General features: G+C 43.6%; 1 protein-coding gene across 2 annotated transcripts in view; it reads left to right on the top strand.

Annotated features, from left to right (window-relative positions):
• The window catches only part of EBF2 (EBF transcription factor 2), a 392,720-nt gene that overhangs the window by 4,914 nt on the left and 365,754 nt on the right, over window positions 1-22,052 (top strand). For both annotated transcript variants that reach the window (XM_067470672.1, XM_067470673.1), the window contains exons 2-4: window positions 6,826-6,982; window positions 16,279-16,342; window positions 19,866-19,921. In XM_067470672.1, the coding sequence (XP_067326773.1) occupies window positions 6,826-6,982; window positions 16,279-16,342; window positions 19,866-19,921 (277 nt within the window). The remainder of the gene's footprint in view (window positions 1-6,825; window positions 6,983-16,278; window positions 16,343-19,865; window positions 19,922-22,052) is intronic.

Below are 22,052 nucleotides of genomic sequence, written 5' to 3'. Positions count from 1 at the left end.
CCCTGAGAGGAAGAGAGAAAGAAAAACTCCCGAGATTTGTGGTCACCCGTGGAAAGAAGTCCCGGACCCGCCGTGACGGTTAGCAACGACACTAAGATGGGGTCGGATTCGAAAGGAAAAGGATTGATTTCGGATCGGGCTTTGGAAACGTCCCAGGAAGGGAAAGAGAAAGAAAAAACTCCCGAGATTAATGGTCATGCGTGGAAAGAAATCACGGACCCGCTCGCGACGGTTAGCAACGCCACCCGGACGGGGTCGGATTCGAAAGGAAAAGGATTGACTTCGAATCGGGCTTTGGAAACGTCCTTGAGAGAGAAAGAGAAGAAAAAATCCCCGAGATTAGTGATCACGCGTGGGAAGAAATCCAGGAGCCACGCGCGACGGGAAAAACCCAAACTCACCTTTTTAATTCAAGCAAATATAAACTTCGATCCGGGAAACACCGCTCCAAACTATGGAGCCGGATCGAGATTATAATTCGGAATATCCTGTGGTTTGATTTTATCCCGGTTTAAGGCTTTTCCTGCGCTTCCCAATCCACTTGAAGTAGTGAAAATGCGCTTGAAGAGAAATTTCCCTCACAAAAGAAGGTCCGCTGCCTGTTCTTTTCCCCCTTTTAGCCCAGTTTGCATCTACACTATAGAATTAACGCACTTTGGAACCGCTTTAACTATCAGGGCGCAATGCTATGGCATCCTAGGGCTTGTGGTTTGGTGAAGGCACCCACTATCTGAGGCAGAGAACGCTAGAAATCTTGCCAAACTACATCAGCCACGATTCATGGAGGCATGGCAGTTGAAGCGGTACCAAACTGCGTTAATTGTGCCATGTAGACGCACCCCCATTCCTGCAGGGCAAAAGGTCTGGACTAGATGACCCTTGGAGATCCCTTTTAATCATGCTTTAAATATAAACAATACTTATAAATCCGGAGTGAAACCAAAAGGAAGCAGGATTTCTTTAAAAATAAAAAAGATCAAATTTGCACTGGGCTCTTATAGCAAGTGGCCCACTCGTGACACTGATCCACGCGTGGATTCCCACTGCCATCCCTTACTTATGTCTGGGGTGAAACCACAAAGAATTGGAATTTCTTTTTAAAAAACTTGCACCGGACTCTTATAGCAAGCGACCCAATTGTGACACTGATCCACGCGTGGATCCTCATTGCCATCCCTTACTTATGTCTGGGGTGACAACAAAAAGAATTGGGATTTCTTTTAAAAATAATAATTAAAAATTTGCACCGGACTCTTATAGCAAGTGACCCAATCGTGACATTGATTCACGCGTGGATCCTCATTGCCGTCTCTTACTTATGTCTGGGGTGAAACCAAAAAGAATTGGAATTTCTTTTTAAAAAAAACTTGCACCGGACTCTTATAGCAAGCAACCCAATTGTGACACTGATCCACGCGTGGATCCTCATTGCCACCCTTTACTTATGTCTGGGGTCAAACCAAAGGGAATTCGGATTTCTTTTAAAAATAATTTAAAAAATCAAATTTGCACCGGACTCTATAGCAAGCGACCCACTCATGACACTGATCCACGCGTGGATCCTCACTGCCATCCCTTACTTATGTCTGGGGTGAAACCAATAAGAATTGGGATTTCTTTTAAAAATAAAAAAAATCAAACTTGCACCTGACTCTTATAGCAAGAGACCCACTCATGACACTGATCCACGCGTGGAACCTCACTGCCATCCTTAGAATTCCGGTTTAAGATCCCGACTTTTTATCGGAATATAATCAACCCGAAGAGAAGAGAAATCGGGGCAGTTTTTATTTTCTGGTCCACGCAAAAGTTACCCACGCACACCCTTGAGAATTCCACGGAGAAAGCCCCCATGAACTCAGTTGAGGTGTAGGGTTATATTGTCAGTGATCCTATTTATAGGAAGACTGAGGGCTCTTCCACACAATCAGGCTATCAAGGCAGAAAATCCCACAATATCTGCTTTGAACTGGATTATCTGAGTCCACACTCAGGGTGACTTTTTGGGTGGGTGACTTTTTGACTGACACGCATTCTGGGGAGCCTGACCTCTCCCTTTGGAGCATCTGGAAGTCATCCTTGGGGCGCTTTGGGATTCTCTTAAGCGGCTGAGGGGGAAAAGGAAGGGGCCTGAGGCTGTTAGGAATGATGGGAGTTGGAGTACAAAACACTCGGACGGCCCAAGTTGGCCCCTGACTGGTCTACACTGCCATATAATCCAGATTATTAAAGCAGATGATCTACATTATGTGAGTCTCTAGCAGGCAAGGGCAAACTTGGGCCCTCCGGGTGTTTTGGACTCCAGCTCCCACCATTCCTGAAGCCTCAGGTCCTTTTCGTTTTCCCCTCAGCCGCTCAAGCCAGAGGAATTGTGGGAGTTGGAGTCCAATACACCGGGAGGGCCCAAGTTTGCCCATGCTTGCTGTAGACTCACGTAATGTAGAGCATCTGCTTTGATTATCTGGATTATATGGCAGTGTAGACCAGGCATGGGCAAACTTCGGCCCTCCAGGTGTTTTGGACTCCAACTCCCACAATTCCTGACAGCCTCAGGCCCTTTCCGTTTTCCCCTCACCGCTTAAGCCTGAAGATGTGGGTAATATTATATACCCGTATATAATATATATACCCGTATATATACACGTGTGTGTGTATATATATATATATGTATATACATATATATATATGTATATACATATATATATATACACACACGTGTATATATATACGGGTATATATATATATATATATATATACACACACACGTATATACACACATGTATATACACACATATATAATATTTTTATATATTTTAATTTATATATATTATATACGTGTGTATATATGTGTGTATACACACAAATACATAGTATTTTATATATTTTATTTTATATATATTATGTTATATATATTATATAATATGTATATATATATTATAATATTTTATTATGTGTGTGTGTATGTGTGTATATATATATATATATACACACACACATAAAATATTTATATATTTTTATTGTATATAATATAATATTTTATATTATATATATTATATAATATGTGTGTGTGTAGATAGATAGATCTAGATCTAGATAGATAGATCTATATCTATATATAGATATAGATATATAATATGTTTGTGTGTGTGTATATATATGTGTGTGTATATATACACACACACATATATACACACACACATATAATATTTTATATATTATATTTTATATATATTATATTTTTATATATTATATATTATATTTATATATTTTATTATATATAATATATTTTATATCATATATATTATATTATATGTGTGTGTGTGTGTCTATATGTGTGTGTATATACACACACATATACACACACACATATAATATTTTATATATTTTATTTTATATATTATATATATAATATTTATATTTTTTAAATATATATTATTATATTTTATATTATATATATATTATATTATTATTTAATATATATTTTATATATTTTATTTTACATATATTATATTTTATATATTATATATAATATTTATATATTTTATTATATATTATATTATATTATATATTATATATTATATTATATGTGTGTGTGTATATATGGATGGCACCCTTGAAGCGACTGGACTGACTTTGAAGGAGCTGGGGGTGGTGACGGCCGACAGGGAGCTCTGGCGTGGACTGGTCCATGAGGTCACGAAGAGTCGGAGACGACTGAACGAATTAACAACAACAATATATATGTATGTGTATATATATACACACACACATATATATACACGCACACACACAAGGAGCTGGGGGTGGTGACGGCCGACAGGGAGCTCTGGCGTGGACTGGTCCATGAGGTCACGAAGAGTCGGAGACGACTGAACGAATGAACAACAACAATATATATGTATGTGTATATATATACACACACACATATATATACACGCACACACACAAGGAGCTGGGGGTGGTGACGGCCGACAGGGAGCTCTGGCGTGGACTGGTTATGAGGTCACGAAGAGTCGGAGACGACTGAACGAATGAACAACAACAATATATATGTATGTGTATATATATATACATACACACATATATCTATAGATCTATCTATCTATCTATCTATCTATCTATCTATCTATCTATCTATCTATCTATCTATCTATCTAGTATCTATCTATCTAGGCCCTCTGACAAAACCTCCAATACCTCTCCGAATGACAAATCCTACAGCCCCATCGCACTAGAGAATTAATCCGCTTCAAACCCGGTTTCTGCCTCATGCAGAATTCTGGGGTTTGTAGTTTAGGGAGGGGCCTTGCACAGCCTCACAAAACTACAGGCCCCAGAATCTTGCAGGAGTCAGACACCGGATTTAAAGTGGATTCATTCTCTAGTGTGATGAAGTGGATAGGCTTCCATAGCAGGGGAATAAAGAGGTTTCAAAGTGCGTTAATTCGACGTGTGTGGACGGTCAAAAAGTTTTGCCTCCTCCAATCACATAACAGCAGAAGTTGCTCCAGGTCCTACCCTGGACTGTCCTCTCTACCCAAAACCACCACTCCACAGAGTCACCCTCAATTTGTACCCATTGAACCCAGGCATCAAAATCATTTTGGGGGAAAATCAGAGGTTTTGCTTGATTTTTGATGGGTTTCCTTGTTTGATGGGTTTCCTTGGCACACATCAACCACCTTTGGCCAGAAATCCAAGGGCGACTCTTGCTTTGAGCTTCAGATTCCTGGTTCTAATCAGTCAATCTGACCAGGAAAAGGCTCCTTTCAGTAGAGCAAGGTCCCCTCTATCCTATCATGCAGAGATAGTCCAGAAACTGGGAAAGAAGGAAAAGTTAGAGCCATGGAGGCGTTACTTTTTGACCCACACGAAAATAACGCACTTGAGTGCCATATACTCAAAAGTTTCGCTTTTGCAGAGGGTGGGATAGACTCCAAATCTAAAGCGGGATATTGTCATATCTGGGAGAGAGAGAGAGAGAGAGAGAGAGAGAGAAAGCGGTATTGTTGTTTGTTTCCTTTCCATTTCCCAAGAAGTAGGAAATATTCCGGCAAATAGAGTTGAAGCCGGACCTTTGTTTTGGGAGGAAACTGGAAGGAAAACATTGACTATTCACCCAACTCTATGGACAGAAAAAGCCTGCAAATCTTTTGGGAAATGTCCCCAGTGCTCTCTGGATGTAGGTGAACTACAACTCCCAAACTCAAGGTCAATGCCCATCAAACGCTTCCAGTATTTTCTGTTCATCATGGGAGGTCTGTGTGCCAAGTTTGGTTCAGTTCCATTGTCGGTGGATTTCAGAATGCTCTTTGATTGTAGGTGAACTATAAATCCCAGCACCCACAACTCCCAAATGTTAAGGACTATTTCCCCCAAACTCCTATAGTGTTCACATTTGGGCATATTGAGTATTAGTGCCAAATTTGGTCCAGATCCATCATTGTTTGAGTCCACAGTGCTCTCTGGATGTAGGTGAACTACAATTCCAAAACTCAAGGTCAATGAATGCCCATCAAACCCTTCCAGTATTTTCTATTGGTCGTGGGAGTTCTGTATGTCAAGTTTGGTTCAATTCCATCGTTGGTGGAGTTCAGAATGCTCTTTGATTGTAGGTGAACTATAAATCCCAGCAACTACAACTGGGATTTAAAGTTCACCTACAACAAAAGAGCATTCAAGGACTATTTTCCCCAAACTCCAATAGTGTTCACATTTGGGCATATTGAATATTCATGCCAAGGGCTTGTGGTTTGGTGGTTTCGAAGCAGATAATGTTACCGGATTATATGGCAGTGTAGACTCACATAATCCGGTTCAATGCATTTAATGTGATTGAATTATGTGGCAGTGTAGACTCACATAATCCGGTTCAATGCAGATAATGTGATTGAATTATGTGGCAGTGTATACTACTCACACAATCCGGTTCAAAGCAGATCATGTGACCGGATTATACGGCAGTGTAGACTCACACAATCCGGTTCAAAGCAGAGAATGTGACCGGATTATATGGCAGTGTAGACTCACATAATTCGGTTCAAAGCAGATAATGCGACCGAATTATACGGCAATGTAGACTCACACAATCCGGTTCAAAGCAGATAATGTGACCTGATCATATGGCAGTGTAGAATCACACAATCCGGTTCAAAGCAGAGAATGTGACCGAATTATGTGGCAGTGTATACTCATACAATCCAGTTCAATGCAGATAATGTGACCGGATTATATGGCAGTGTAGACTCACACAATCCGGTTCAAAGCAGATAATGTCTTTGAATTATGTGGCAGTGTAGACTCACACAATCCGGTTCAAAGCAGATAATGCGACCGGATTATATGGCAGTGTAGACTCACACAATCCGGTTCAAAGCAGATAATGTGACCGGATTATATGGCAGTGTAGACTCACATAATCCGGTTCAAAGCAGAGAATGTGACCGGATTATATGGCAGTGTAGACTCAAACAATCCGGTTCAATGCAGATAATGTGATTGAATTATGTGGCAGTGTATACAGTTGTAGGTGTTGGGGCAAACTTGGTCCCTCCGGGTGTTTTGGACCCCAACTCCCACCATTCCTGACAGCCTCAGGCCCCTTCCGTTTTCCCCTCAGCCGCTTAAGCCTGAAGCTGTGGGGAATTATGGGAGTTCGAGTCCAAAACACCGGGAGGGCCCAAGTCGGCCCCTGCTGCCTGCTCTAGAATGAATGTACTTGGACCCCACTTGAATGGCCACCGCTCAATTGGCACCCACAGGGACTGTTGAATGCTTCCCTCTGCCTTTCGCTTACCACGCGTGTTTTCTGTCCCGTGTCCGCAGCGGCGTGGCCCTGTCGCGAGCCCACTTCGAGAAGCAGCCGCCCTCCAACCTGAGGAAGTCCAACTTCTTCCACTTCGTCTTGGCCTTGTACGACCGGCAGGGCCAGCCCGTGGAGATCGAGCGGACGGCCTTCGTGGACTTCGTGGAAAACGACAAAGTAGGTGTTTCTCTCTCCCTCTCGCCTTCCTGGGTGGGAAACAACCCGGGTGGATTCTCTCTCTGTCCCTTCATCACACTAGGAGCCCCCGGTGGCGACTGAAAGCCGACAGGTCGCCGGTTCGAATCCCAGGGAGTGTGTGGGTGAGCTCCTCCTGTCAGCTCCAGCTCCCCGTGCGGAGACATGGGAGAGAAGCCTCCCACAAGGATGGTAAAACATCAAAACATCCAGGCATCCCCCTGGGCACGCGGTTTCCCAAGTCTCTTGTGACAGAGGAGAGTGTGGGTGAGCTCCCTCTGTCAGCTCCAGCTCCCCATGCGGAGACATGGGAGGGAAGCCTCCCGCAAGGATGGTAAAACATCAAAACATTCAGGCATCCCCTGGGCAAAGTCCTTGCAGACTGCCAATTCTCTCACTTTGCAGTTTTTCAAGTTGCTCCTGACAGGGGAGAGTGTGGATGAGCTCCCTCTGTCAGCTCCAGCTCCCCGTGGGGAGACATGGGAGAGAAGCCTCCCACAAGGATGGTAAAACATCAAAACATCCAGGCATCCGCCTGGGCACGCGGTTTCCCAAGTCTCTCGTGATAGAGGAGAGTGTGGGTGAGCTCCCTCTGTCAGCTCCAGCTCCCCAGGCGGAGACGTAGGAGAGAAGCCTCCCACAAGGATGGTAAAACATCAAAGCATCCAGGCATCCCCCTGGGCACACAGTTTCCCAAGGCTCTCGTGACAGAGGAGAGTGTGGGTGAGCTCCCTCTGTTAGCTCCAGCTCCCCGTGTGGAGACATAGGAGAGAAGCCTCCCACAAGGATTGTCAAACATCAATACATCCAGGCAACGTCCTTGTAGACAGCCAATTCTTTCACACCAGAAGTGACTTCGCAGTTTCTCAAGTTGCTCCTGACTGGGGAGAGCGTGGATGAGCTCCCTCTGTCAGCTCCAGCTCCCTGTGCGGAGACATAGGAGGGAAGCCTCCCACAAGGATGGTAAAACATCAAAACATCCAGGCATCCCCTGGGCAACTTCCTTGAAGACTGCCAATTCTCTCACTTTGCAGTTTTTCAAGTTGCTACTGACAGGGGAGAGTGTGGATGAGCTCCCTCTGTCAGTTCCAGCTTCCCATGCGGAGGTATGGAAGACAAGCCTCCCACAAGGATGGTAAAACATCAAAATATCTGGGCACCCCCTGGGCAACGTCCTTGCAGACGGCCAGTTCTCTCACACCAGAGGCGACTTGCAGTTTCTCAAGAAAAAAAATCACACTTGAGAAAAAAATCCACTTAAAATCTGGTTTCTGCCTCCTGCAGAATTCTGCGGTTTGTAGTTTAGTGAGGTTTCCACTTTGAACTGGAATATATGGCAGTGTGGACTCAGACAACCCGGTTCAAGGCAGACATTGTGGGATTTTCTGCCTTGATATTCTGGGTTATATGGCTGTGTGGAAGGGCCCTCGATTGTGGATCAAAAGTCCAGAAATGCATTTCAGTTTGAAATTAACCCTCTTCTAAAAGAACTGTATTTCGAATCCTTTTCTAATAGCATTGCTTCCGAAGAGTTACATTTTGTGAGGAAACCAAACTTTGACACAAGTTGTGGCTTGGTGCAGATCTCGTTACTTTGTCCTTATTGGTCTATAGAGATATTTGTAAAGAATTAACAGCAGATGAGAATCCATTTGTTTGTTTGTTTGTTTGTTTGTCTGTCGTGTCAGAGCAACCAGTCCATTATATATTACATTTCTAACAGAACAAAGCAAACAGACAGAAAAATACACAACTTGTGAGTTTGGTAGTTGGTTAAATGTCCTTTGACCAGTACCTGGCCCCTTGGAGAGCCTCTGGTGTTGCCGCAAGGAGGTTCTCCATTGTGCATGTGGCAGGGCTCAGGGTGCATTGCAGCAGGTGGTCAGTGGTTTGCTCTTCTCCACACTCGCATGCCGAGGATTCCACTTTGTAGCCCCATTTCTGAAGGTTGGCTCTGCATCTCGTGGTGCCAGAGCGCAGTCTGTTCAGCGCCTTCCAAGTCGCCCAGTCTTCTGTGTGCCCAGGGGGGAGTCTCTCATTTGGTATCAGCCATTGGTTGAGGTGCTGGGTTTGGGCCTGCCACTTTTGGACTCTCGCTTGCTGAGGTGTTCCAGCGAGTGTCTCTGTAGATCTTAGAAAACTATGTCTAGATTTAAGTCGTTGGTGTGCTGGCTGATACCCAAACAGGGGATGAGCTGGAGATCTCAAGAACAGAGAAGCAGGCCTGTAGCGAGGGGGTGGTTTTAGGGGTTCAACCCCCCCCCCCCAAATGTTTCAGATTTTTTTTTAAAAACCTGGTTTACTCATGAATTTTAACTGGTTAACCAAATCCCCATGCTAAGTCTATGAGATGCAAAAATTAAGAGTCCCCCCAGAACTGCAAGCACTATCTCAAGCAAATATTGACAATTTATTCACACTGTCATTACTTGCAGCAATAGCCGATGTAGTGAAGCAACCAAGTTGGGGGGGGGGGAGTGTTGAGTGCTCTCATTAAGGAGGCCAGACTTGGTGGAGGTGGTTGACAGGGGCGGAGCTGCAGGCTATTGAAGGCTGCTCTGCCTCTTGCTGTGTTCTTTGCTTCAGCGTGAGCTAGGAGGCAGGTTTCAGACCCCCTCCCGCAAAATTTTCAACCCCCCCCCCGCAAAATTTTCAACCCCTCCCGAATTTTTTTTCTGGCTACGGCCCTCCAGAGAAGCATCCCGAGCTCTGAAGATCACCTGGGAAGGAATCCCACTGGAGCATTGCAGCGCACCCAAATACCTGGGAGTCACTCTGGACCGTGCTCTTACCTACAAGAAGCACTGCCTGAACATCAAGCAAAAAGTGGGTGCTAGAAACAACATCATACGAAAGCTGACTGGCACAACCTGGGGATCACAACCAGATACAGTGAAGACATCTGCCCTTGCGCTGTGCTACTCTGATGCTGAGTATGCATGCCCAGTGTGGAACACATCTCACCACACTAAAATAGTGGATGTGGCTCTGAATGAGACATGCCGCATTATCATGGGGTGTCTGCGCCTTACACCACTGGAGAAATTACACTGCTTAGCCGGCATTGCACCACCTGACATCCGCCGGGAAGTGGCAGCCAATAGTGAAAGGACCAATGCAGAGACATCTCCAGCTCATCCCCTGTTTGGGTATCAACCAGCTCGTCAATGACTTAAATCAAGAAATAGTTTTCTAAGATCTACAGAGACACTCGCTGGAACACCTCAGCAAGCAAGAGTCCAAAAGTAGGTATTGCACCACCTGACATCCGCCGGGAAGTAGCAGCCAATAGTGAAAGGACCAAGGCAGAGACATCTCCAGTTCATGAGAATCCATGAAATTCATGGACACACCATGAAGAAAACGCAGCTTGAGGGAAAAGGAGGAAGGGATGGAGAAACAGAGCAGGAGAAACCAAAGTTGTGTAGTTTTCCAGAGGGCAAAGCTGGCAACATCACTCCTTCTGCAGTTCTATTAAGGGATTTCTCTTTTAACAAGGTAGAGGTGTTCCTGGGCATTATTTATTCAAGAGAAAACTTGGTACCAGAGGCAGAAATGACATGGAAAGAAGAGAAATCGCTTCTTGCACCACAGCAGCATATTTCAGCAAACTTGTTGGAAACAAACAATATTTTTTAGTCGTGTCAGGAGCGACTTGAGAAACTGCAAGTCGTTTCTGGTGTGAGAGAATTGGCCGTCTGCAAGGACGTTGCCCAGGGGATGCCTGGATGATTTGATGTTTTTATCATCCTTGTGGGAGGCTTCTCTCATGTCCCCGCATGAGGAGCTGGAGCTGATAGAGGGAGCTCATCCGCCTCTCCCCGGATTCGAATCTGCGACCTGTCGGTCTTCAGTCCTGCCGGCACAGGGGTTTAACCCACTGCGCTACCAGGGGCTCAACAAACAATATGAGCAAGTTAGGTAAAATTCCCCTCGCGACCCCTTAATACAGTTCCTCATGTTGTGGTGACCCCCAAACCATACAATTATTTTTGTTGCTACTTCATAACAGTGATTTTGCTACTGTTATAAATTGTAATGTGAATATCTGTATAAATAAAAATGTAATGTTTGTTTGTGGGATTAACGTAACTCAAAAACCACTGGACGAATTGACACAAGACACCTAGTAACCCAAGGAGTGTCCATCACTAAAAATATGATTTTGTCATTTGGGAGTTGTAGTTGCTGGGATTTATAGTTCACCTACAATCAAAGAACATTGTGAACTCCACCAATGATGGAATTGAATCAAACTTGGCACACAGAACTCCCACGACCAATAGAATAAACTGGGTTTGATGTGCATTGACCTTGAGCTTTGGAGTTGTAGTTCACCTACATTTAGAGAGCATTGTGGACTCAAAGAATGATGGATCTGAACCAAACTTGGCACAAATACTCCATATGCCCAATTGTGAACACTACTGGAGTTTGGGGAAGATAGTCCTTGACATTTGGGGAAAATAGTCCTTGAATGTTCTTTTATTGTAGGTGAACTGTAAATACCAGTTGTAGTTGATGGGATTTGTAGTTCATCTACAATCAAACAGCATTCTGAACTCCACCAACAAAGGAATTGAACCAAACTTGGCACACAGAACTCCCATGATGAACAGAAAATACTGGAGGGGTTTGTGAGCACTGGCCTTGAGTTTGGGAGTTGTAGTTCACCTACATCCAGAGAGCACTGTGGACTCAAGCAGTGATGGATCTGAACCAAACTTGGCATGAATACTCAATATGCCCAAATATGGATACTATTGGAGTTTGGGGAAAATATTCCTTGACATTTGGGGGAAATAGTCCTTGAATGCTCTTTTATTGTAGGTGAACTTTAAATACCAGTTGTAGTTGCTGGGATTTTTAGTTCACCTACAATCAAAGAGCATTCTGAACTCCACCAACAATGGACTTGAACCAAACTTGGCACACAGAACTCCCATGACCAACTGAAAATACTGGAGGGGTTTGGTGCGCATTGATCTTGACTTTTGGAGTTGTAGTTCACCTACATCCAGAGAGCACTGTGGAGTCAAACAATGATAGATCTGGATCAAACTTGGCACGGATATTCAATATGCTGAAATGTAAACACTGGTGGAGTTTGGGGAAAATAGACCTTGACATTTGGGATGTGTATTGCCCGGAATTTATAGTTCACCTCCAATGAAAGAGCATTCTGAACCCCACTAAGACCATCAAAAATATATGTGTTCTGATGGTCTTTGGTGACCCCTCTGCCTAGCAACCCTCCCCGCCAGGGCCTGGACCCCCAAGCTGAGAAACACTGCCCTAAATAAACTAAACATTCGTACTCTGCAATGCTTCTTCCAAAATGCTTTTAGATATGACTTTTTTCTTTCACTGTTCTCACTTTGCTTAGTATTTGTATTTTGTTGGCCACGTTTTTCAATCCGTGCTTGCTGTTCATGCACACCCAATTGTAGCTTCTGGATGCAGCTGCTGTTTACACTGCCTGTTGTAGGTTGAAACATAAAGCTGCAATAGGATTATTATTATTATTATTATTATTATTAACTTTATTTGTACCCCGCTAGCATCTCCCGAAGGACTCGATGCGGCTTACACAGGCCGAAGCCTCAAACACAATACAATAGAAAACATAACACAACAATAAACAAAGCAAATCAAAACAATTAAGCAAAATAACAACAATGACAATACATCAATATCTCAAGACACTATTAAAACTGGTTCGGCCGGCGCAATGGGGTACAGGGTTAAAAGTGCTGAGATGGCAGGAGGAACGTAGGATTAAAAGTGCGGTGTGCAGCAACAATGGTTGTGCTAAAGTGCTTCTAGGACTTGGGATGGGGATTCCTAATCTGCGAAGGCACATCGGAACAGCCAAGTTTTTAGGTTCCTTCTGAAAACTGCTAGAGTAGGGGCCTGACGAAGCTCTTTTGGAAGGGCATTCCAAAGTCGGGGGGCCGCCACAGAGAAAGCCCTGTCCCGTGTCCCCACCAAGCGCGCTTGCGACGTAGGTGGGATCACGAGCAGGGCTAGAAAGGACTCCCATTCTTTCTCAGGTCAAGCTCCATCACATTGTTTATGGCAGACTCACCGCTGCAACCTGGCACTGAATGTCTGTGGCCCCTTCTACACTGTCATATCAAATCCAAAATATCTGCTTTGAACTGGATTATATGGTTGTGTAGAGTCATATATATCAGAGTAATGTCAATATATATTGTACAAGCATAAAATGTCCATGCTAACTATGAGAGAGTTAATCTTTGGAACATTATGAAGCATGAGTAGAACAGACAAGGAAGATGTTGCAAAAGACAAGGAGTCTGGACACTGAATTAATGAGCTGATAACAGTGGGATCTGAATATAGCAGACACCATTGTTCTTCTCCCTTGCATTTGATCGTGTTAACGAGTCAGTGTTATTGCAATGAATGAAATGTAAATAAAGATAAGAGCCGCTACTGAAGTAGAAACAACTGTCTGAAGTCAATTAATTGGATGATAAGAAGCAAGTTGGCTAGCAAATTGGATTAATAATATAATCTAGTTCAAAGCAGATACTATGGATTATCTGCTTTGACAATCTGGATTATAGAGCAGTGTAGAAGGGGCCTGTGCTTCTCCAATCCTCCTTCACCAGTCTTTCAAAGCTGATGCTGCTAAAAAACATCCAGCGAGGTAGATGAAAAGTGGGACCAGGGTTAAACGTGATCTTGCAGTGGCTCCAGTCCTTTCTTGAGGGACGGTCCCAGAAGGTGTTATTGGGTGACACCTGTTCGACCCCACAACCATTGTCGTGTGGAGTCCCACAGGGTTCAATTCTGTCCCCTGTGTTGTTTAACACATACATGAAGCTGCTGGGAGAGATCATCCGGAGTTTTGGAATAAGGTGTTATCTCTATGCGGATGACGTCCAAATCTGTCACTCCTTCCCATCTGTCACCAAGGAGGCTGTCCAGACCTTGAACCGGTGCTTGGCTGCTGTGTCGGACTGGATGAGAGCTAACAAATTGAAACTGAACCCAGACAAGACAGAGGTCCTACTGGTCAGTCATAAGGCCGAACAGGGCATAGGGTTACAGCCTGTACTGGATGGGGTTACACTCCCCCTGAAGACGCAGGTTCGCAGCTTGGGGGTGATCCTGGATTCATTGCTGAGCCTGGAACCCCAGGTCTCGGCGGTGGCCGGGAGAGCTTTTGCACAAATAAAACTTGTGCGCCAGTTACGCCCGTACCTTGGGAAGTCTGATCTGTAGGCTTGGGCGATCCAGTTCGTTAATTTCGTAATTCGTTATTGATTCGTATTTAAATTAGCTTACGATCCAATATCGAGCCATGCAGGAATAGTGTGAGGAGTAATTAAGAATAGAAACATTTTTTTCCAATTTTCGTAATTATTTCGAAATTATTTTCGTATGTCTGGTGCAAGTTTTACAATCTCGCATTTACCCCACTTCTGGTCCCTTTGCTCTGCTGCTTCCCTCCTCTCTCATGCTTCTTGCCCAAAATTTCTCATTACTTTATTTTTCATACCCTCACTCTATGCCACAGCAATGCGTTGCCAGGTACAGCTAGTATATAATATAATATAATATAATATAATATTACAATTATAATATAATATATTATATAATAATATTATAATTATATTATATTATATTATATTATAGTATTGTATATTATATTATTATATTATATTATAATTGTATATTATAATAAAATATAATATATGTAATATATTATAATATAATATACTAATATATAATATATAAGATAATATATAATAATATAATATACAATAATATAATATAATATATAATAATATAATATAATATACAATAATATAATATAATAATATTATAATATAATATACAACAATATAATATAGTAATATAATAATAATATACAACAATATAATATAATATAATATAGTTGTTGTTTGTTTTATCACACCAACAGTCAACAACAGAGGGAGAGGGAAGCTTCAGAAGTTCCCCCTGTCCCATTTGGAGGTTTTTTTTAGCATATTGCGCAATCGCGTCCGCCATTAACGAATCGATTCGTAATTTACAAAATTTCGGAAATTTCGAAATTTTGAAATCTTAAATTTTGGAAGTCCTCAGAATTTCGAAACGCTAGCGCACCCTAGAAACGAAATGAGTTTAGAACCAATTTTTTTCTTGATCGCCCAAGCCTACTGATCTGGCCACAGTGGTCCACGCTCTTGTTACACCCCGAATAGATTACTGCAACGCACTCTATGTGGGGCTGCCTTTGAAGACTGTTCGGAAATTGCAATTAGTCTAACGGGTGGCAGCTAGATTACTCACCGGAGCGTCATACAGGGAGTATACCCCGCCCCCCCTGCTGTGCCAGCTGCACTGGCTACCGATCCAATTCCGAGCACAATTCAAAGTGCTGGTCTTGACCTATAAAACCCTATACGGCTCCGGTCCAGCGTACCTGTCTGAACGTTTCTCCTTCTACGTCCCACCTCAGAGCTTAAGATCGCCTGTGGAGGCCCTGCTCTCTGCCCCGCCTTTGTCTCAAATGCGCTTGGTGGGGACGAGGGACAGGGCCTTCTTGGTGGTGACCCCCACCTGTGGAATTTGCTCCCGGGGGAAATTAGGTCATCGTCATCCCTCCTCACCTTTAGAAAAAAGGTTAAAACGTGGCTGTGGGACCAGGCCTTCGGGCAATCCGGTTAAAGGACAATTGATAATGTCTGACTATGGCATGGGACAGGATTTGGATAAGTTAAGCAGAGTAATCATTAGTAGATGGCTAGCTAAACAGCCACCAGACGGGCAATAGCTAATCAGAGTGTAAGCATACTGTTTTAATCTTTATTTATTAATGTTCATGTTTAATTGTTATATTTGTTATTCTGTATTTTATGATGCGGCATTGAATTATTGCCAATTGTAAGCTGCCCTGAGTCCCCCCCCCCCCCCCGGGGCTGAGAAGGGTGGGGTAAATGTTCAAAATAAATAAATAAATAAATAAATAAATAAATAAACTCGGGGGAAAAAAACTTATTCTCAATAGGTGATCAATGTCTGAGAGACAGTTGATTAGAAGGGCATTTTTGTTACGACCCGCATTGCAATCCTCTATCTATTATTTAATTCAGTTGGACTTCTGAACAAGTATGGATGGATCACATTGTGCCACTAGTCAATTAATAATGTCAGTGCTGGGAAGACTGGCAGGCCAAATCCTTTTTGAATTGCATTACATTACCTTCCCAAATAATTTCTCTCTCCTCTCTTTCTTTCAGGAACAAGGCAACGAAAAAACCAATAATGGGACCCACTATAAGTTGCAGCTTCTCTATAGCAATGGTGAGTCACCTGAGCTCCCGCCATCTTTGGCTCTGAAAAAGTCATCTAACCTGAGATTTAAAAAGTTGGAAGCTTGTTGGATAGTCTCAGCTCCAACAGATTCATTGAATCAAGTATTCAATGGTCAATTGCCTGTAAGAATCTACTCTAGTTGGCATTAAGAACAGGATTTAGTTCAGTGGAGTCCAACCTTTGGGGCTCCAGGTCTTTTGAATGTAGACTCCCATAATTCCTGATCATTGGACCTGCTCACCCGAACTTGGGGAGTTGGAGTTCAAAACACGTGGAGGACCAAGAGTAGGAAACCACTGATTTTTTTCGATGGAGTTACAAGCTGGGTAGATGCGGGAAATGCCGTGGATGTAGCGTACGTGGATTTCAGGAAGGCCTTCGACAAGGTCCCCCATGAAAATGAACAAAATCTGGCTACCAGTATTAAAAAACTCTAAAATTACAACAGCAAAACAACAGAGAATAAACAATCAGGCACATCTAATCACCTCTCAACAAAAGATTTCCCCAGGCACTGCCAAGCCATCAAATGCTAATCAAGGTGGTCAGTTGAAACATTCACACCTAGCTCCAGCAGACAAGAGTCGTTTGTCCCACCCTAGTCATTCCACAGATATATAAACCTATTTTCCTACTTCCAACAGACCTCACTACCTCTGAGGATGCTTGCCATAGATGCAGGCGAAATGTCAGGAGAAAATGCCTCTAGAGCATGGCCATATAACCCGGAAAATCCTACAATACCCTAGAATTTACTTAATTTTTATTATGGGAGTTGTAGTTTGACAAGGTCTAGTCTTCTCTGCCAATGAGTGCTCATGCCTCACCAAACTGCAACTCCCAGCATTGAACCATGACAGTTCAAGTGGAGTCAAACAGCATTAATACTACAGTGTAGATGCACCCAAAGAGAGACAAGGGGCACGGATGGATACTGAGTAAGGACTAGGGGGCACTGAATGAAAATTAGATAGGGCTCCTGTACCTTTAACAATTGTGCAGGGATTCCAGCAGGTGTGGCTTGTTATGCAATCAGGTAACACATTACACTTGCTGAAGTCCTTTCTTCTACACAAGCTCTCCAGTTTTCTCTTGTCAGCTCTATCTGTTGTTGTTGTTGTTGTTGTTGTTGTTGTGTGGCTTCAACTTGCTCCTGACATCAAGCAACCCAAAGGTGAACTTATTGTAATGTTTTTGGGAGGAATTTGTTCAGAGGGGATTGGCCTTTCTCTTAGGTTGAGATAGTGCGACCAGAGGAAGAGAAGCATGTACGAGGGGTATTTTTTAAGTAAGGTCCATTTTGTTGTAGACACTAGTAGTTTGCGCGCATACCGCAACGAGCGCGTGTGTCATGTACCGGCATGCCTCGGGAACAACTGTGCTCAGTTTCCGCTCTGTAGCTCACCTGTACGGTTCTGTTCTGTGCTTTAAAAATGTTTAAGACTCTCAACTCACCCTCCGCATGTGAGGTTCGCTCAGTGATGCTGTTTTTGTCAGCAAGAAACCTGCCTGCTGCAGAAATTCATCAACAGATTTGTGAAGTGTACGGTGATGCTGTGATGAGTGAAAGCATAAGTGCGTAAGTGGGTACGACAATTCAAAGATGGCCGTGACAACGTCCATGATGAGGACCGCTCCGGTCGCCCTTCTTTGATTACAGACGATTTGATTTGATCGCACACTCAAATCTTTGGTTTTTGTGGTCCTCTGTTAGGAGTTTCGGGACCCAACGGGAGCACAGTTTCCTAAACTTCAGGTGTTTAGAAACAATGTTGTAAAGCACTGAACTCGACACGTCAGGAAATTCGTTTGAGAGACCTGTGATTGTGAAGCGCCTGTTCTCACGAATCCTCGCTTCAACTGAAGCCACCAAATCGTCTGTAATCAAAGAAGGGCGACCGGAGCAGCGGTCCTCATCATGGACATTGTCACAGCCATCTTTGAACTGTCGTACCCACTTATGCACTTTGCTTTCACTCATCACAGTCTCACCGTACACTTCACAAATCTGTCGATGGATTTCTGCAGCAGGCAGGTTCCTTGCTGACAAAAACCGTATCACTGAGCGAACCTCACATGCGGAGGGTGAGGTGATAGTCTTAAACATTTTTAAAGCACAGAACAGAACCGTACAGGTGAGCTACAGAGCGGAAACTGAGCACAGTTGTTCCCGAGGCATGCCGGTACATGACGCATGTGCTCGTTGCGGTATGTGCACAAACTACTAGTGTCTACAACAAAACGGACCTTACTTAAAAAATACCCCTCGTATAATTGTGCATGGAAAAATGGGAGCTGTAGTTTGAATTGGGCAAAAGGAAGACTGGCAAAAGTATGATAGCTGGAACTCAATGCTAAGACAGACTGAGAGACACAGGTGCGACAGAGTCGTGGTAAGATAGTTCACCAGAAAGCGGGGGACAGAAAGGGGAGGGGGACACCAAACAGCCAAGCATAGTGCTTAAGACTATCCTGATATTGTATGCAAACATGTTCAAATATGTAATGTCTTTGCTTCTCTAATTCTGACCCATGTCGCTCAACCAGCATTGAATCATAGAATGAATCATAGAATCATAGAATCAAAGAGTTGGAAGAGACCTCATGTGCCATCCAGTCCAACCCTATTTTGCCAAGAAGCAGGAATATTGCATTCAAATCACCCCTGACAGATGGCCATCCAGCCTCTGTTTAAAAGCTTCCAAAGAAGGAGCCTCCACCATGCTCCGGGGCAGAGAGTTCCACTGCTGAACGGCTCTCACAGTCAGGAAGTTCTTCCTCATGTTCAGATGGAATCTCCTCTATTGTAGTTTGAAGCCATTGTTCCATGTCCTAGTCTCCAGGGAAGCAGTAAACAAGCTTGCTCCCTCCTCCCTGTGGCTTCCTCTCACATATTTATACATGGCTATCATATCTCCTCTCAGCCTTCTCTTCTTTAGGCTAAACATGCCCAGCTCCTTAAGCCGCTCCTCATAGGGCTTGTTCTCCAGACCCTTGATCATTTTAGTCGCCATCCTCTGGACACATTTCAGCTTGTCAATATCTCTCTTCAATTGTGGTGCCCAGAATTGGACACAATATTCCAGGTTTGGTCTAACCAAGGCAGAATAGAGCATGGGGAGCATGACTTCCCTAGATCTAGACACTAGGCTCCTTTTCATGCAGGCCAAAATCCTATTGGCTTTTTTTGCTGCCGCATCACATTGTTGGCTCATGTTTAACTTCTTGTCCACGAGGACTCCAAGATCTTTTTGGGTCCCAGGTATCATACTTTTGCCAGAAGACTTCCAAAAGTTGTGGAACCTCTGCTTTCATCAACTTGACTCCATGCAATATGTGATAAAGAATGCTGGGAGTTGCAGTTCAGCAACACTTTGCTTATCCTTAGCATGGATATGCGTGATATATGGCTGTGGTCCTGTTGCATAGTTCGTAATCCTATACATTGAGTGGCTTGTGAAAGGGATCCTTTGGAAGCATTTTTATCCCACTACTTTTGTGTTATGTTTAGGTGTAAGAACTGAACAAGATCTCTTCGTGAGGCTCATTGACTCCGTCACGAAACAGGTAAGTGGTGTTTTCCTCTTCTGACTGCTTTCTTTCACTTCTTTCTTCTAATCTTGCAATCTTTATTTTTACTCTGGATGCTATCCACACTGTAAAAGTAATGCAGTTCGACACCACTTTAACTGCCGTGACTCAATGCTATGGAATCATAGGAGTTTTAGTTTTACAAGGCTTCTAGCTCAGGAATGGGCAAACCTAGGCCGTCTGGGTGTTTGGAATTTCAACTTCCACAATTCCTAACAGCCTACCGGCTTTTGTGGGAGTTGTGGGAGTTGAAGTCCAAAACACCCAGATGGCCCAAGTTTAACCATTCCTTCTCTTGCTAGTTCTCCACCAAACTACAAACCCCAGGATCTCTAGAGCATTGGTTCTCAACCTTCCTAATGCCGCAACCCCATAATACAGTTCCTCAGCATGCTGGCTGATACCCAAACAGTGGGTGGGCTGGAGATGTCACTGCCTTGGTCCTCCTTTTCTCCACCAATGTTTTCCCCGGGCAGGAACCTATTCCTCAGTGCAAAATGTTGTGGTTCCTTCCACCTTACTCCTTCCCCTCCTCTTTATGACATGAGAGAAGCCTCCCTGCAGAATTGCAAGACATCCGGGTGTCCCCTGGGCAATGTATTTGTAGACAGCTGATTCTCTCACTCCAGAAGCGACTTGCAGCATGCAACTTATGTTGTGTTGACCCCCAACCATAACATTATTTTCATTGCTACTTCATAACTGGAATTTTGCTACTGTTATGAATCGTAATGTAAATATCTGATAGGCAGGATGTATTTTCATTCACTGGACCAAATCTGGAACAAGGAGGGGAAAGCAGGCATGCCTGGCACACACCAGTGAAGTACGTATGTGTGGGCAAGGGAGAGCGTGTGAGGCTGGAGGGAGGCTCGCCCTAGTGAGTCTCTTCAAGGAATGGGGGTTCTGTATAGGAAATTTGGCCCAATTCTATTTTTGGTGGTGTTCAGAATTCTCTTTTATTTGTAGGCGAACTATAAATCCCAGCAACTATAACTCCCAAATGACAAAATCAATTTTTGGAGTAAAGGACATACATTGGTTTGTTAAGTGTCTTGTGTCCAAATTTGGTGTCTATTTGTCCAGTGGTTTTTGAGTTCTGTTAATCCCACAAACGAACATTACATTTTTATTTATTTATATAGATTTCTAATTAGAGTTTTGGTGGGCTTTCCTGGGGCACCTTGCCAGCAGCATGGAGGGAAATGCTTGATAAATGCTGCCATTTCCAAACAGTGTTTCATCTTCCCCCAATTCATCTTTCTTTAATTAATAGAAGAGAAGTTTTGGTTTCTGTTGGTCATGGGGGTTCTGTGTGGGAAAGTTCTTGGCGATGGTCAGGGGAGCTTTTGCACAATTAAAACTTGTGCGCCAGCTGCGCCCGTACCTTGGGAAGTCTGACTTGGCCACGGTGGTCCACGCTCTGGTTACATCCCGCTTAGACTACTGCAATGCTCTCTACGTGGGGTTGCCTTTGAAGAGTGCTCGGAAGCTTCAAATGGTCCAGCGCTCGGCAGCCAGGTTGCTAACAGGAGCAGCACTCAGGGAGCATACAACTCCTCTGTTGAGCCAGCTCCACTGGCTGCCAGTTTGCTACCGGGCACAATTCAAAGTGCTGGCATTAGCCTATAAAGTCCTAAACAGTTCTGGCCCTACTTACCTCTACGAACGCATCTTCTCCTATGAACCAAAGAGGACACTAAGATCGTCTGGGGAGGCCCTGCTCTTGGTCCCGCCTGGCGGGGACGAGAGACAGGGCTTTCTCAGTGGTGGCCCCTCGGCTGTGGAATGCCCTACCTGCAGACATCAGATCGGCCCCTTCGCTGTTGGCATTTTGGAGGAAGGTGAAGACCTGGCTATTTGAACAAGCGTTTGACTAAACAGTGAAATGAACATAGGAATACATAGGATTCTGATTTTATTGTTGAGGCATTGCGATTGTTATGCTGTTGTTAATTGTTGATGTTATAATCTGTTTTAATTGCATTATACTGTTTTGTGATATTTTGCATTGTTGTGTAAACCGCTTTGAGTCGCCTAGGGGCTGAGAAAAGCGGTATAGAAATAAAGTAAATAAATTTGGTTGGGAAAACAATGCATTTTGTTT

This window comes from Anolis sagrei, chromosome 7, assembly GCF_037176765.1.
Source record: "Anolis sagrei isolate rAnoSag1 chromosome 7, rAnoSag1.mat, whole genome shotgun sequence".
Taxonomy (NCBI): domain Eukaryota; kingdom Metazoa; phylum Chordata; class Lepidosauria; order Squamata; family Dactyloidae; genus Anolis; species Anolis sagrei.
The sequence above is the reverse complement of the archived record's forward strand: the minus strand, read 5'-3'. Positions and strand labels throughout refer to the sequence as shown.